The 17,554-nt window shown below is 38.4% G+C and overlaps 1 protein-coding gene across 3 annotated transcripts; it reads left to right on the plus strand.

Moving 5' to 3' along the window:
• Positions 1 to 13,580, plus strand: LOC122870189 (phosphatidylcholine:ceramide cholinephosphotransferase 2-like). Of its 3 annotated transcripts, XM_044184151.1 has the most exons (8): positions 103 to 157; positions 239 to 318; positions 6,669 to 7,667; positions 8,518 to 8,635; positions 8,728 to 8,785; positions 9,438 to 9,533; positions 10,177 to 10,343; positions 10,862 to 13,580. In XM_044184151.1, exons 3-8 carry the CDS (start codon positions 7,129 to 7,131, stop codon positions 11,033 to 11,035), a joined length of 1,152 nt encoding a protein of 383 aa, XP_044040086.1. In that variant the 5' UTR covers positions 103 to 157; positions 239 to 318; positions 6,669 to 7,128; the 3' UTR covers positions 11,036 to 13,580. The 3 variants fall into 3 exon arrangements, with proteins under 3 accessions (XP_044040083.1, XP_044040086.1, XP_044040084.1); XM_044184148.1 differs by lacking the exon at positions 239 to 318 and having other exon boundaries at positions 1 to 157; XM_044184149.1 differs by lacking the exons at positions 103 to 157; positions 239 to 318 and adding an exon at positions 4,890 to 5,033.
• The last annotated feature ends 3,974 nt before the right edge of the window (positions 13,581 to 17,554 follow it).

Genomic DNA, 17,554 nt, shown 5'->3' on the forward strand with positions numbered 1-17,554 from the left:
GAGTCATCAGGGCGCGTCGCCGGAAGCAGCCGCACCATATTTGGATTCTGGCGGATACACGGGACATGTTAGTGCTTGACAGGATACACACGCAGTTTCTGGAGACGAGAAAGTGACGAGGTCCGAGTCGAAGAAGTTAAATTCTGCAATTTAAGCGGTGAGTTTGTGTTTCTTCAACTCCACGCGCAGAAAGTTGAGCATGTTTTTACCTGTTTGATTATTATTTTTTTTTAAAAAGAGGCAGAAACGTGCCAAACAGCGTCCGACAGGTGTGTTTCTGAGTTCCTGAATATGTCGTCCTGCCCTTGTCGAAAGGAAGTACGTGCGCTTAACATTTCCAACTTTTATTTTAGTTGTAAACACAACTTTTCATGCATTGTGTGTGTGTGTGTGTGTGTGTGTGTGTGTGTGTGTGTGTGTGTGTGTGTGTGTGTGTGTGAGAGAGAGAGAGAGATATTCATGTTCTTATATCCCAGTGGGTCCCCATGGTTATAACTATGGGGACTTGTGTCACTGTGGGGACCAATATTGAGGTCCCCATGGTTAGAGACGGCTTCTTGACGGTTAAGACTTGGTTTTAGGGTTCAGGTTACAATTAGGCTAAGGTTAGGGTTAAGATTAGGCATTTAGTTGTGATGGTTAAGGTTGGGGTAAGGGGCTGGGGAAAGCATTACGTCCCCCACTGGGACAGTGAAACAAACTTATGTGTGTGTGTAAATTTGTTGTTTTACTCCTTTTATTTGGTGAAAATTAGCTCAGAAAACATCCACAGCTTCCAGCTCCTCACTTGTGAAGAGTTACGTACTTAGTGTAAGTTTTATTTAATAGTTTTTTTATTACTTTTTTTCCCGATTTTGCCAGTCAATTAATCAATTGGTTAATCGATTTCCTTTAATCATTAAAAGTCATTCATTTTGTGAAAATCAGCAGAAATTCACTGCTTCCAGCTGCTAGACGAGTTCATACTTTTCTGTTATATATATATATATATATATATATATATATATATATATATATATATATATATATATATATATATATAAGGTTTAGATAAATATCTGTTATCTGGTACTTTTATTTAGTGCTGAAACAATTAGTCGATTTATCCATTGACAGAAATGAAATCGCCAGCGATTTGGATAATCGATTTATCCTTTGTCAGGCAAAAAGCCCAAACATTTGTTAGTTTGAGCTTCTCAAAATGTGAGGATTTGCTGTTTTTCTCTGTTTTATATCATTCTAAACTGAATATCTTTGGGTTTTGGTCAGACAAAACAAACAATTTGAAGAACGTCAACATGGAATCTGGGAAAGTATAATTGATATTTTCACTTCTCTCCGATACTTAGAATTAATTAATCAAAAAGTTTAGTGTAGTTGCAGCCCTACTTTTGCTATCAGTCAGAGAAAATGAAGTTTGTTAGTTGCAGTCCTGTAATACTTCCCCCTGTCGGTCTTGTGTTGGTGAATCAGTTCTAATTAGGGGGAAATTGAATTCTCGTGGTCTTAACTTCATTAGGGTTCATTTCTCTGTTCTGTGGGGCTGTAAACAGGATGTGACATAAGAACCATGCAGAAGACAGTTTAGAGATGCGGAAAGTAAAAACAATTGTCAAAAGTTTGTCAGATTGTTAGTTTTCTTTACTTATTCTCTTATTTAAATAATAATAGTGCTAATTTTACACTGTATTAAGTTTAGGAAAAGCTGTAATAAGGCTGCTTGTGTTCAGACAAAATTTAATCAAAATCAGGTTTAATAGCAAGTAAGTTTTCACATACAAGGAATTTGCCTTGGTTTATTGGTGCATAACAATACATGGAGAGAAAGTAAAGTACAATAACAAATACTGCAAATTCACGAAACAAATATAAAATAGAAACATTTACAATAAAAAATATTATAAAAATATGTGCAATACATCTGTTTTTAAACTGAAAGAGTTCTACAGTTTGTGCAGGAATGTGCAAAAGTTCACAGTATTCAGAATATGTGCAGTGTAAAGAGATAATAGTCCAAAAGATGTGCGTTAATGTAACGCAAGAAAATTAATCTGCAACTATTTGGATACGCAATTAAATCTTTTCAATACTTCTTCAAGCAACAACATCAAATATTCTCCAGTTCCAGCTTCTCAAATGTGAGGATTTGCTGCTTTTCTTTGTCTTGTGTCACTGAACATTTGATATCTGTAGGTTTTTGACTGTTGGTCAGACAAACAAAGCAATTTGAAGATGTCACTTTGGGGTCTGGGAAACTATACTGACAAAATGATTAATTGATTAGTCGAGAAAATAAGCTGCAGTTTAATGAAAATAATCATTAGTTGCAGCCCTAATACCAAAATTCAGGCATAGTTTGGCACCGTTATAGAAATGTTTTAAATACATACCTGTAATTAGAGGTATTTATTACAGGATTGCCTTATAGTTGTTGCACAACAGGGTGCAAGGATCAGGGAGTGTGCTTGTGTTTAAAAATCAGATAAAAAGTGAGTTTAGATGCGTTTTAAAGGGACTTAAAGGCAAAAAGTGAGATTTCCTTCTTGAGAAATTAATTCAGATGCAGATTTCCAGCTTATGTGTGAGTGTTGGGAGTTTTCTGAGGACATTTGACATTTGTCAAAATAATCCTGTATGACGAGTTTCAAGCAGCCGTTTAAGTGTTTTTGACTTGTGTGTTTGTGCAGGGAGGCTTATCACTCAGTCACACATGTATATTAGCACACATTCACTTTTGTGTGAAATGTTGTCGGAGAGGCAGCAGGGAGAGGAGGTATTCAGCAGGAGAGAGAGACATGACTCCCAATTTAACTCAATCTGCATCAGTTTACACAAATCAGCGTATTTAAGTCCCAAACATTACATTTCCCCTGAGGTAGAAACAAAAATACTGACTGTACTGCTGCTGCTTCTTCACTCTTTGAGTCTCTATAAGAAACCAGACTCCTTAGCAATTATCACTCAAGTTTTAGAAATACAAGTTGGGGGTTATTCTATATTTTTATTACAATCAACAAATCTTATGCAGATTCAAAGAACATCCGTCTCTAAATACTGTCTGACTTCCTGTCTGTGGCTCTGAGCTCATTGGTTCCTGCTGAAGACGTAAATCTTTAAAAACTCCTCACAGATATATAGTTACCGGTTTAAAAAGGCTCAGTAGTTTCCTCAAACAGCTGCTCGCTGTAGTTTTTATCAAACTAACAGGAGGAAACAGTGCATCTGTTGGGGACTATTTCCAGCGGCGGATGAATCCACATGTGGTGCTGTAGTGAGTGTTTGGGGCAGCAGGACGGTGTGTGTGGGGCGGAGGCAGAATAAACTACAGTGTGTGTGTTCATGGTGATGAAGGAACATGTCAGCCAGTGCAACAGAGCGGCTCGCTGATGTGTTTTTAACAGTTTCTGGACAAAGATGGAGGAAGAAGATCCATCAGGCTGTGATTCACACACACCACCTGTTAGCAGATACGTTCACTGCTGGATTGAGTCTGAACGTGTTGACAAGAACAAAAATATAGAATATCACCAGGCTAATTTTTTAAACTCGGGCTGGCTGTCGTTTGATATGATATGAGTTACGGTACTGAAAACGAGGCCTGCAACTAATGATTGTTTTCATTTGATGTGCCAGTTATTTTTTCCATTGCTTTGTTTAGTCTATTTAAATGCCCATCATAATTCCCCAGAGCTCCAGGTGACGTCGTCAGATGTTTTGTTTGTCCGACCAACAGTCCAAAGACACAAAGATATTCAGTTTACAATGATATAAAACCGACAAACCACGTGGCTCATTTAAAATCTTCAAAAATTGTTTTTAACTAAATTAAATTTAAACTCAGTTAAACACTCAGATATTTTGAAAAGTGTAAAGAAGTAAAACTTTATTCAAATAGCACCTTTCAAAACCAGGGTTACGTTCACCGTTACAAAAAAGACATTACAATAACATTTTTATCCTTTAAACTTTAATTTTATGCATTTATAAACATTGTACATTTATTTCCACAGTAGAGTGTGTTTAGTTAACAAAATGCATAAAACAGCAGAGTTACTGCATTTAAGGTCGACATCAGCTCGAACAGGGACAAAGACGTCAAAGGTCATCGGCGGCATTACGGCAACATTGTGAAAATTTCACTGCGATTTGCAAGCTGGCTAATTAACGTTAGCTCGCTAACCTGAAGTAGCATTAGCAGACTATTTGGCTGAAAGAAAGAGAAATGGTTCTAACTGTCATTAAGTTATTGTTTGATAGTATTCGATTGGTCTTATTTACAGTATTTTATAGTTTGTAATCTAATTTTAGTTTAATTCTGACTTGAAGTTCAGGAGGTTGCAGCAGATACATTTAATTAACATTATATTGTGCTGCTAATCTCATTTCCAGGTTGTGAACATTAATTAAAAACTGTGGTGTTTAAACATCTTTGAGTTGTAGTTGTTGTTGCCTTTAGTTACTTAAAGAAAAGTTTCAGTTTTTAACTTTGGTTTGGCGTCCAAAAGCATCTTTTTTAATCTAATTAGCTTTCAACAGTTGCATGTAAATAAAGTGAGTGAAACTTCTGAGTGTGCTGAAGGTATTTTTATTGCTTATGAACTCAACTCTTTATTTGCAAGAGCTAGAAAAGATTGTTTGTTCTTTCACAAGTTACGTATTCTCAGTTCAAAGGTGACATCGGCTGATAGTGAAGGGAGATTCAGGTTGTCGTCCTCCTGTTTGGCGATAAGGACGCCTCTGCCGGGCAGTCTCAATGTCTGACTCGTTTTCTACCAGAAGTCACATGTGTGTCAGCCCCCAAGGCATTAACAGGGTGGGTCTGTGTGTGTTTTACAGGGAGTGCCTTCCTCAGGTTACTTACGGTCAAACACTCAAAATTCATTCTCACAACAGCCTGGTATATGTGTGTGTTTGTGTGTGTGTGTGTGTTTGTGTGTTAAGCTGGTTCTGTTAACCCGCCTGAACTGGATTAACTGCAGAGATAAGAACGTTCCTGTATACAACTGCAGTAGAGTTCCGTTGGGTTACAGCAGGTGTGTAGTTCAGAACTTCATTGTGCATTTCTTAGATTTAGTGATGGCTAATCACAATCAAAATAGCACTGCTGTTGCTGAAAAAACAGCACGTTACAGAGTGATTGTGTGAGGTTGGATAAAAGTTCATCAGCTGACAACGTATATCATGGAATATAAAGTTTAGTGAATGCAAAGCGAGTTCTTCAGAATGCAGCAAAAATTGTAGAAATGTAAATGAAGTTTGCATAAGAAGGAGAATCCTTTTTTAAAAACAGTATTTCTTGTTTTAAACTTTATCAGGGGAATGTTTAGCAATCATTAAATTACGACTTCACCTACTTGTAACATAGGGCTGGAACTAATGATCATTTTCATTGTTGATTAATATATCAACTTTTTTAATCAAGCGATGAAACATTTAGTCCATTATATAAATTATGTTAATGTTAATATTCTGTAGATGGACTGATCGATTCATTGTGTCTCTAGTAACATTATTAGTTTATTTGTTAGTGTTATTTTACATATTCAGGGGCTGTATTCCCTAAGAATCTTATCTTACAAACTCCTTCTTAGCTAAGAGTTTCCTCTTAGATGATGACATCATGATAACATCCTCTTTCATGAATGAACTGACTCAGTATGTCTACAGTGATTGGTTGACAGGTGTCAGTGGATGTGAAATAAAAGATTAAAATATTAAATTAAATTTGATAGATTGTATCTGGCATAAAACATTTGCATTTTCACATGTGCAAATTCTTACAGTAAATCCTTTGAGGTACTACATACAGCACCAAGTGATGAAATTAGCTTTATTTATGTATTTATTGTAGTTGGTGATTATTTTAGGGCTGCTACTAATGATTAATCTGCTGAAAATGCCAGTTATATTTCCCACATCCCAAGGTGACGCATTAAAATAGCTTGTTTTATTTGACCAACTGTCCAAAATCCAAAGATGTATAGTATATATACAGTATATAAGTTAACTCTGACCTATCACAAAGAAAAGACTCAAATCATCTCAAATTTGAGAAGCTAGAACCAGTAAATGTTTAAAAACGATGAATCGACTTAAAATAGTTGCAGATTCATTTTTCTGTCAATCAACAAATTGATTATTCGACTAATCGTTGCCTCCAGAAAGATCTAGGAAAACAAAAAAAAGTATTAAAACTTTTGATTTGACATCCGATGCCGCGTGTATTGTATAATTTCCTGTCAGAACAAAACTGTAATTTTGATTTCTTGTATACAAAACCATTATACTACAAAGATTAGTATATTTTACACACTGTACACAATCAGTATGTATTATCGCATTTGAACACAGCAGCTGTTCACGACCGATAATCAAGACTGATGACTTTAATTTCAGTTCATGTGAGTTATTAGTGTTTTTGTAAATGTCGACATGAATAAACTTTCAGGATTGGAACAAAAACACGTCGTACATGCAGGGAGGCCGTCGGACGAAGTGAAGGAGTCAAATATTTGTTTAACGTCAACCTGCTGGAACTAAACCGTTAATTAAACTTCAAATAAATTCAAAAACAAGGAAACAATCTGGAATAACTCAGTTTGAACATGAAATATTTTGACTTGTTGTCTCATTTATCAGTTTGGTGAAAAGTCATTGTTTTTTTTCAGGTTTGTGCTGAATCATCCTGACCGGACCTGATCGACCAATCACCTGCCTTCTGTGTGACCTCGCCAGATTACCTCCTGATATTGATCAGATTGTTGATCTGTCGTCAGCACCAGACCAATCAAAGATCCTGCCCTGGACTTGTGATCACAGCCTGACCGACCAAAGAACTCAGCTGCTGGAATACTGATACCTGCTATTGATCGCTGATACTGAATTATTGATCACGCCTGAACCACGGAGAAGCAGTCAATACGTGATAAAGGAATATTTGTGATACTCAAATCTCCTGAAAACCTCCAGAGACAACTAAAGCTTTTGTTGTCCAATTAAGCTGATTTTTATTGGTCAGCTGACACATTTCAATGACTGTGATTGGTTGGTGAGCAAGGGAAACCCTTCCTTACTGGTCAAAGAGTCATTAAGGTTTCCTAAAGGGGAAAAACCCCAACAGGCCGATCAATGGCAGCGTCAGAGCTGATCCAGGACAATTGTGATGTCCGCCCCCACGTGGAAGTTAACGTGACCACAGTGAATCCCCCTACAGGTCATCCTCCGGGGGTTGCCAACGGTAACCCGATACGCCTCACCTCCTTGTCGCCGCCCCCCACCGACGCACACGACGGCAAAAAGCAGCACGAGGGCAGCAAACTGAGCAGCCTGTTAAAACAGAACCAGCTGGTCCACTCTCTGAGCAGCGGACTGCGGCGACACTGCAACTACGTGAAGATCACCGTGCCGGAGGAACGGGCAAACCACCTCCCCAGTGAGTGGTGGAAGACGGGCGTGGCCTTCCTCTACGCCCTGTTCATCCTCGTCTTCACCACCGTCATCATCACCGTCGTCCACGAGAGGGTGCCGGACAAGTCGGTGAGCCCGCCGCTGCCCGACAAGTTCTTCGACTACATAGACCGAGTGCCGTGGGCCTTCACCGTCACCGAGGTCAACGGGCTGATCCTGGTCGGACTCTGGCTCGTCCAGTGGCTCTTCCTCAAGCACAAGTACGATGAGCAGCTGTACTGCAGGGGTTTGTAGTATCAGTGGAAGTACTCGCACTACAGTGTAGTTCTGGGACAGTAGAAAGCTGGGGTCTGTTCAGAAAACAGGTTTAATAAACAATGAACTAACCCTGACATGGGAAACTCTGTGGGGCCGCTATCACACGGTGAGATTAGTGGGTTATCAGCCCCTGTTGTTAATTAATTATTGATTAATCTAGTGATTTTTAAAGTAGCAGAGACGAAGGTGACATCTTCAAATGACTGGAACTATGCCGTTATCCTTCCTACGGGATCCTGACGGGGACAAAAGAGTTTACAATAAAGTGACGAGTGATAAAGAGCAATCATTTTGATAGGTCAGTAGAATAACTTTGCTGTTCCAGGCTATAAAATAGAGTAATGTGTAGATTCCTTTTACTCTCTTATGATAACATTTTATTAGAAAAAAAGAATCCAAACACTGTTAATTATTGTGATTATAAATGTCAGATAGACGTCGTCAGACATGAATTACTCTTCCAAACTTTTTATCTGTATCACATATTTATAATAAACTACATCATGAGGCCAAAAAATACTTCCTCTATACAACTGAGCATGTTAAAAATGTCAAATGTAGGCTATTTAGGAAGACATATATAATATATAATACTTCCCACAGTTATTTATAGTGTTACCTTTAATACTTGGATGTTATTTCTAGTGTTTCTACAGCTTTTTATTCTCTTTAAGCTCTCTGATAATATTGTATACAAATTAAAGCACTGAAGGTAATGGTAAAACCAAACCAGCAACACAGAGGTGGATAAAAAAACTCACATTTTTGTGAAGTAAACCTCTCTCTCTGCAGAGCTATAGTGGCACGTCGCTGTTTCTTCCTGATCGGGACGCTCTACATGTATCGCTGCGTCACCATGTACATCACCACCCTGCCTGTGCCTGGAAAACACATGGTCTGCGCTCCAAAGGTACATATACACACACTTACATTTACTGTACACCTGCCTGTTCCTTACATACACTTCATCATCAGTAAATGTTTTTGGTCGTCTCTGTGCAGCTGTACAACGACTCGACGGGGAAAATCTGGAGGATTTTGAGGCTGATCTCAGGAGGAGGTAATACCCAAACTCTGAACTGATTTAATATACCTCAAGTTTTTCATGGAAAAAAGAAAAATCCTGCTCTCTGTCTGTCAGGACCATTGAGGATGGTGGGTGTATAGTTATGTTTTACTACTTTTACACCAACAAAAATGATGGATTTAGTATTTCTGGCAGTATGAGAATGCTTCAGCATTAAGATCTTCATGTTGGGAAATAAAATGTATATAAAGTATAAACATAAACTCCAACTTTGACCTTGTCGCGTTATCACTTACATTTCCTAAGTATCATGAGAGAAAATCTAAACTCAGTTCTTGAACATAACTTCTGTTTTTTTTAACTTTATTTGTGTTGCTTTCTGAAAACAGAAGCAAAGTAAATGGAAAAAGGAACAGAACAGACTAGAACATAAGTTCATACATAATAAGGATGGGTTTAATGTTTGTCTAGCACCTGGCTGATAAGAGATTTTGGTTCTTCACTTCCACATAATTAAATAAAGCAGCAGCTGAATCAATTCATGATGGAGAAGAGAAAAAACATCTCAACTCCTGCTAAAGGTAGCTAGCTTAGCATAAAGGTAGCTAGCTTAGCAGATGTCAGTAGCTGAGAGCTGGGGTTGTTTTAACGCGCCCTCCTCCTCGCTGTGTTTGTTTGTGTTCAGGTTTGTCTCTGACCGGCTCTCACCTGATGTGTGGTGACTTCCTGTACAGCGGTCACACCGTCATGTTGACGCTGTCCTACCTCTTCATCAAAGAGTGTGAGTACACACACTTCTCTGCATCGTTTATTTCAGCTTGAACTCACTGTGTACTGCTGCTGTTTCATTTTTAATCATTGGACTTATTAGTTATGATGCAGGTTGATTGATTCAGTTCCAGTGTATAATTGGTACCATATTATGTTTTTTATGGGAAAACTCACAAAACAAAAAACAACTAAAAATATTTATTACAAAGTTATATAACCTTAATATTTCCTGTGAATCTGTGTTGGATCTTTAACTTTTGAAAAATAGTAAAATACCAAAACAAATACAGAGGTTTTGACAATAAAGTCATAATTTAAAAGAATAAAAATCTTGTAACTTTTTCTTTAGTCTTTATTGTTGTAAGATAACTTTTCTTTTTTTTTTTTAGGCAAGTTTATTTGTAGCACCTTTCAACAACAAGGCAATTCACAGTGCTTTAAGACAAAAGAAAAGGCGACATAAAAAGACATTTCACTAGGATTTAAAAAACAAAATAAGCTTGCATTATAACAAGGTTAAGTGTGAACTTAGGAAGAGCTGATGATGGTGATGTATGAGTCAAGAAAGATCAAATAAATGTCACATACTCCAGTGTGTGATGTACTGCAGTGCTACATGTGTATATGATGTGGTGTGTGTACGTGTTGTTCAGACTCTCCCCAGTGGATGTGGTGGTATCGCTGGTTCTGCTGGTTTCTCAGCGCCTCCGGAGTCGTCTGCATCCTGATCGCTCACGAGCACTACAGCATCGACGTGGTGATCGGATACTTCGCCACCACCAGGACCTTTTGGTGGTACCACACCATGGCCAACACGCATGTAGGAGCACACACACACACACACACACACACACACACACACACACACACACACACACACACACTGTTATGACCTCAGACCGCCCTCTGCTGGCAGTATTAAATGTACTTGTACTGCATATTACTTCTAAATCTGACGTGAGTTGTATCAGATGCAACATGGATCAGACAGATATTATTGTGAGGTCTGTTTATAGCAGCGGTTCTCCACATAAACCAAATTACAGGCAAGTTGAATTTCATTACAATAACATCTAGGCACATTGCTCACAAGTTACTGTGCAAATGAAAAATGCAAGTTAAACTTTGCCCAAACTTTAACTCTACACAAAAGACACAAGGCTGTCCCACTACACTGAAAACCAGAGAGCTATATAAGTTTGTTTTTTTTGGCACCTTTGCTGGAAAACATGACAGTAATGATGAATCAGTTATCAAAATAGTTGCCGATAAATTTTGTGTTGATTGATTTAAGTGTTTCATCTCCTGTCATTTCATTTTGTGTGTGTTATTGCTCAGGCGCTGCGTCAAGCTCCCAACAACTACCTGTCGAGGACGTGGTGGAACCCGATCTTCAATTTCCTGGAGGTGAACGTTAAGACGACGGTTCCCATCGTGTTCTCGTGGCCGGTGGCGCTGCCTCCATCCTGCAGACAGCGGTACAGGATAGTGGAGGGGGGGAGGGACGAGTGAGGATGGGGGAGATAACTGAGCTGAAATAGCATCCATCCTGACTCTTGTATGAAAGGACAGAGACTTTAACATCAGTTTACTTGCTAGAACCAGCATTTCCAGCTCTCTCCTGCATACTGAGGAAGAGGAGACACTGAAAGGAGGAAGAGGTTATTATGTTTACATTACCATGATCACCAGGTGTTCATTCATCAGCACGTTTAATCCCCAAAACCGTAATAATGCAGTTCATCCTCCTACCGAATCTGAAGTGACGAGTCTCCCGTTGAAATGTTTAGTCACACGTGGATTAACAAACAGACGAGGTCGACTTCCTACTCTCACCGTCAGGAAAACAAGAGGTTTTGACTCTACTGAGAGTTAAAACAACTGTCGAATTAAAGCCTCAAGTCATCAGAAAATGAGTTTCACTTCTGTTGTGTCTTTGGTACACCATTATTTTTTGATCCATGCATGTTAGCCATCATGACAAACATCTCTGTCTTGATCTAATTTAAGGTTTAAATACGTTTCAGACGCCATAAAAGTTTTCAAAAGTGCCAGTAAATCCAGCCTATGGTGTTGTGAACTATGAACATTTGGGTTTCTGCCATGATGGAGTTAAAACTTAAACCATAGACCTGCTGCAGCTTCTGAACTGGATTTCAGATGTTGATGTGAAGAGTTTTCTGGTCTTCATGTTCAGCTAACAGGATGAACACATCCTGCTGCTCCACCAACCAGCTGAAGAGGTGGAAAGCAGCTTTCACAATACAGGAATTATCAGGGTAACGACAATGGTTACTCACTGCTAGCTAAGACAGCTAAGATAGGCTTGCTTTTAACAGTGCGTATGTGTAGACAAGCAGCTGAGAAACAAGTGTTTATTGTTTGCGTACTTGCCTGTGTGATTTGTGTGAATCTGGAGGATTAAAAAGTTTGTCCACTGGCCAACACTAGAATATGTTCAAGGAGAACTTTCCACAAACATAAACAGACCTAAATATGGTGACTTAACTCTGGTTTACTGTTTTTGCTGTTGCAGCGTGTACTGCAGAATAATCTGAAACAACGTACTAACAACACCTGAAACATGCTGAGAAAATGAGTAGCTATCTCATTGTCTTCTCATCTTCTGATTAGGGCTGGGTATTGTGAAATGTTTTGATACTAATGCCGAAACAATACCTGAATATCAGCGCCAGTACCAAAATAAATGGTACTTTTTCTGTTTTTCCAACAAAGCTACATTTCTCAGATGTTAAATGTTGTAAAAACAAGCAGCCGTCTTGTCTAAATAAAACGCAGTCTAAAATCAGCAGAATTATGATTTAAATCAGTAAGTATCTGATTAAAAGAATGAAACAAGAATGAGAATCTGACCAGACATTCAGCGACTTTGAGTTCTCGACAGTTTTTGATACTCAGTGAACACAATTTGATCGGTACCAAAAAAATTCGATACCCAGCCCTAAACACAACACCGAAGGACTTCATCTTGTCAACGGGCTAACAAGAGGAGATTTTGAGACACGAGAATATATTTAAAGTCACCATCTGTGACTTTAATTGCAGTCAGAACTCTTCACGTTTGGATTCATCAACAACAAATATTTGTTCAAAACAAAGGCGTGGCATTGTTGAAGTGCCAAACAGAAACGTTTTTGTAAGATTTTGACTTTTCTTTACCAAAAACTGGAGTGAACTTTTGTGCTGTTGAAATCGGTGCCATTAGCTAGCTCATTAACCTAAATAATTTTGATGAGTAATGCCAACAAAGATTAAAAAAAATACAAATGTACCATCTCCCAACAAAGAAAAATGACACTACATGTTTAAATATTGAGATAATTTTTTACTGTTTGGTTCGTAAGCTAGCCAGAGACTTAGGACCAAAGCTGCATTGCTAGCAACTTAGCATTCTCAGTGCTAACGTCAGTTGGGTCGGTATGAGAGTGATTGCTTATGGCACTGAATTGGTTTCAGTTAGCCAAACACTAGCTCATTGTCATAAACAGTTGTTTTGATGAGTAATGACAATTAATTAAGCTGTTTAGCATCCATGAAAGGTAAATGTACCACCTAGCAACAAAGTAAAAAGTTAGACTAAATATTTAAATATTGAGATTATTATTTCTGACTGTGGTTTCTTCTAGTAGCTAAACTGCTAACTTCAGTTGGGTCCTCATCAGTATAAGAGTTCATGAGTAGAATGAGTATTGTTGTATATGCCTTTATGTACTTGATTATTGTTGTTTAAGTTATATTTTCAAGTCAAAATGTGTAAAGTATTGAGTGGACTCTTTTTTTTCTGTTTTCTTAATGTTATGCCATTCTTTATTGTAAAATGAATCAGTGAAAAAATAACTGCCTGTAAACTTCAGATTCCATCAAAACTCCCTGAAACTGCTGCAGGTTTAAAGACGGATTAATGGAGATTGTCGTTCCATAAAGCTCCAGTTACTTTTATAGAAGTGTTACAGGTGTTCATTTGGTTAAAGCTGATGTGAACAAAATGTCACAATCAGATGTTTGCTTTGATAATAAAAGATTTATTTTCAGTCAAGAGCTGATATTGATGATTGACGTGTTTTAAGTAAAACAAACTTAGTGGTAGTTTTTAAGTTAAGCTAGCTAGTAAAAGTTACTCCAGCACTTGACAGCTATTGGATGGATTGCCATCAAATCTTGCACAGACATTCATATTTCCCTCAGGATGAATCCAAGAGGATGACCCTCTGGCTTTTCATATAGCATTGTCATTTTAATTTGTTCAATACTGTGTTTTATGACCAAATACCTGCAAAGTTGTACTTTGTGTTTAATGCTAATTAGCAAATGTTAACATGCTAACACGCTAAACTAACATGGTAAACATACCTGCTACACATCAACATTTTAGCATTGAAATTATGAGCATGTTAGCATACTAACATTAGCATTTAGCTCAAAGTAGCCTCACAGAGCTGCCAGCATGGCTGTAGACACATCACCTGGGATGAATGGTAGGCATAGGAAAGATTTCCATGTTACGACTAGGTTGTTTGATTACAATTTTGGTCATGTGAGGGTTAAAAATACAGTTCATTGATGATAAAACACTATTAAATTTAATTTACCTTTGAACGACAAGACTTTTGCAAACATGAGGTGACCGTGTTTGTGGTTGTTTCAGGCACTTTAGTATTATTAAGTGCCAAGTCGCATATATCTGCGCTTTCCCATAAATGCAACTTAACACCGTTTACTATTTGGAAACTGATAATTACGATATCTCCGATATGACTTGAACGTGGCACTAGTCTTGCTTGTATTTTAGACTATAATTTGTGTGTGCCTTCTATTACTACCCACCATTTTCCAAAGCATAAAATCAGTTTTTAGATTTCCTTTCATGCAGCGTTTGGTTTCAAGTTATATAAATTAAGTTCTCAGAGACATAAAATCTTAAGATCCAATCACGAATATGTGTTTTTTATGTTTTTGTGACGCAGCTGAAAGCACAGATTTGACTTGAATAGTCTGCCAGAATGATGCATTCATAGGATCTTACAAAAATTCAGAAAAACAAATTTCCTACTCAGATGTTTGCAAGAATATAAATTTTTTAAGGCGATAATTTATTTTTTCATCATTGTTCACATTCTTTTAATGATGCTCATGTTTGGTCTTTCCATCTGTAACTCTCATCAACACGATGTTGATGGGTGGCTAACTCTGAAGTCTCAGATGGTGGAGCTGCCTGCCAGCACATGAACGCACCGTTGTGATGTCTGGTACTTCATGCTAATCAGGAAGACTGATTGGCAGGAAGTATGGACACTACTGTATTCGTTCCATTGTGGGATTGTGAGTCAATAGGGAGTTATTTTGGACACAACCTCAGACTTCAGCCAATCAGCAAGCACACACAGCATGAGACAGAAATAAATAGTTGTTTATTGAGCAACAAACATGTTTTCCACAATGATTCAGACACACTTTCTGTTTAAAGTAAATTGAGTCAGAGAACGAAAATAATAATTTAATACAAAACACATTTATTCAGTGAGCAACAGAGTGTTTGTGTGATGTTTTCGGGATGTTCGTCCCATTCTTGTGAACGCAATATCTCAGGAACGTCCACTTGGACTCAAGGATGAGCTGATTACGATTTGGTGGTCAAAGGTCACTGTGACTTCACAAAACACAACAAAATTTCACACAGATGTTTAATGGGGTACAACGATGAAGTGATGACATTTTTTACCCGAAAGGTCAAAGGTCAACTTCACAGTGACATCATGTCCTGGGAAAAAAAACTTTTTTGGCCTTTATTCAACACCATAACTGAGGAACAGAAGTGGAGAGAGTGACCATGTTTCACAGCTGGTCGGACACTTAATAGGTGACACTTTTGACTCAAAGGTCACTGTGACTTCTAAATAGGTTTATAGCCATAATGTAAAAATGAATTGCGCGATTCCAGATTTCACACACATGTTGACTGGGACGACACAATGAGTAAATAATAACTACAGTACGGGATTTCCTCCATCTTGTCTATTCTGCCTTTCACTTCCTGCCTCATTCTGAATTTCGAGCGTCATCAGTATCACATGACTGCAAACAACGTATTGGAGTGCAGATAGCTAATCGTGATCCAGTGAGTTTCACCTACAGCTCACAGAGACGCTTCGCATCTAAAAATGCTAGGAGAAAACAAAAGCAGCACATTTTGTGTAGATATACTCTATAAGAATCACATGTGTACCTGTTTAGCCAATACATCTATGCTAATCCTTCATTAATCAGTTCAACATGTATATTCACTGGAATCATACATCAAAGATGATCAATCACTTCCATTTAGCCAAAAAATACACTTCACTACATAGATTATGAGTCTGGACGGACATGGATGTAAACTGCAACTTGACTGGTTGTGGCAAACAACCACAGGGCGGTAATTCTAGTTTTCTTTTAGAACGAATACAGTGGTGTGAAAAAGTGTCTGCCTCCTTCCTGATTTCTTATTTTTTTGCATGTTTGTCACACTTAAATGTTTCAGATCATCAAACATATAATAGTCAAAGATAACACAAGTAAACACAAAATGCAGTTTTTAAATGAAGGTTGTTATTAAGGGAAAACAAAATCCAAACCTACATGGCCCTGTGTGAAAAAGTGATTGCCCCACCTGTTAAAACATAACTGTGATTTATCACACCTGAGTTCAATTTATCTAGCCACACCCAGGCCTGATTACTGCCACACCTGTTCTCAATCAAGAAATCACTTAAATAGGACCTGCCTGACAAAGTGAAGCAGACCAAAAGATCTTCAAAAGCTAGACATCATGCCGAGATCCAAAGAAATTCAGGAAAAAATGAAAAAGAAAGTAATTGAGATCTATCAGTCTGGAAAAGGTTATGAAGCCATTTCTAAAGCTTTGGGACTCCAGCGAACCACAGTGAGAGCCAATATCCACAAATGGCGAAAACATGGAACAGTGGTGAACCTTCCCAGGAGTGGCCGGCCGACCAAAATGACCCCTAGAGCGCAGCGACGACTCATCCAAGAGGTCACAAAAGACCCCACAACAACACCCAAAGAACCGCAGGCCTCACTTGCCTCAGTTAAGGTCAGTGTTCATGACTCCACCATAAGAAAGAGACTGGGCAAAAATGGCCTGCATGGCAGAGCTCCAAGACGAAAACCACTGCTGAGCAAAAAGAACATTAAGGCTCGTCTCATTTTTGCCAGAAAACATCTTGATGATCCCCAAGACTTTTGGGAAAATACTCTGTGGAACTTTTTGGAAGGTGTGTGTCCCATTACATCTGGCGTAAAAGTAACACCGCATTTCAGAAAAAGAACATCATACCAGCAGTAAAATATGGTGGTGGTAGTGTGATGGTCTGGGGCTGTTCTGCTGCTTCAGGACCTGGAAGACTTGCTGTGATAAATGGAACCATGAATTCTGCTGTCCACCAAAAACTCCTGAAGGAGAACGTCCGGCCATCTGTTCGTGACCTCAAGCTGAAGCAAACTTGGGTTCTGCAGCAGGACAATGATCCAAAACACACTAGCAAGTCCACCTCTGAATGGCTGAAGAAGAACAAAATGAAGACTTTGGAGCGGCCTAGTCAAAGTCCTGAACTGAATCCTATTGAGATGCTGTGGCGTGACCTTAAAAAGGCCGTTCATGCTCGAAATCCCTCCACTGTGGCTGAATCACAACAATTCTGCAGAGATGAGTGGGCCAAAATTCCTCCACAGCGCTGTAAAAGACTCATTGCAAGTTATCGCAAATGCTTGTTTGCAGTTGTTGCTGCTAAGGGTGGAGCAACCAGTTATTAGGTTTAGGGTGCAATCACTGTTTCACGCAGGGCCATGTAGGTTTGGATTTTGTTTTCCCTTAATAATAACAACCTTCATTTAAAAACTGCATTTTGTGTTTACTTGTGTTATCTTTGACTAATATTTAAATTAGTTTGATGATCTGAAACATTTAAGTGTGACAAACATGCAAAAAAATAAGAAATCAGCAAGGGGGCC

Source organism: Siniperca chuatsi, linkage group LG22, assembly GCF_020085105.1.
Source record: "Siniperca chuatsi isolate FFG_IHB_CAS linkage group LG22, ASM2008510v1, whole genome shotgun sequence".
NCBI lineage: Eukaryota > Metazoa > Chordata > Actinopteri > Centrarchiformes > Sinipercidae > Siniperca > Siniperca chuatsi.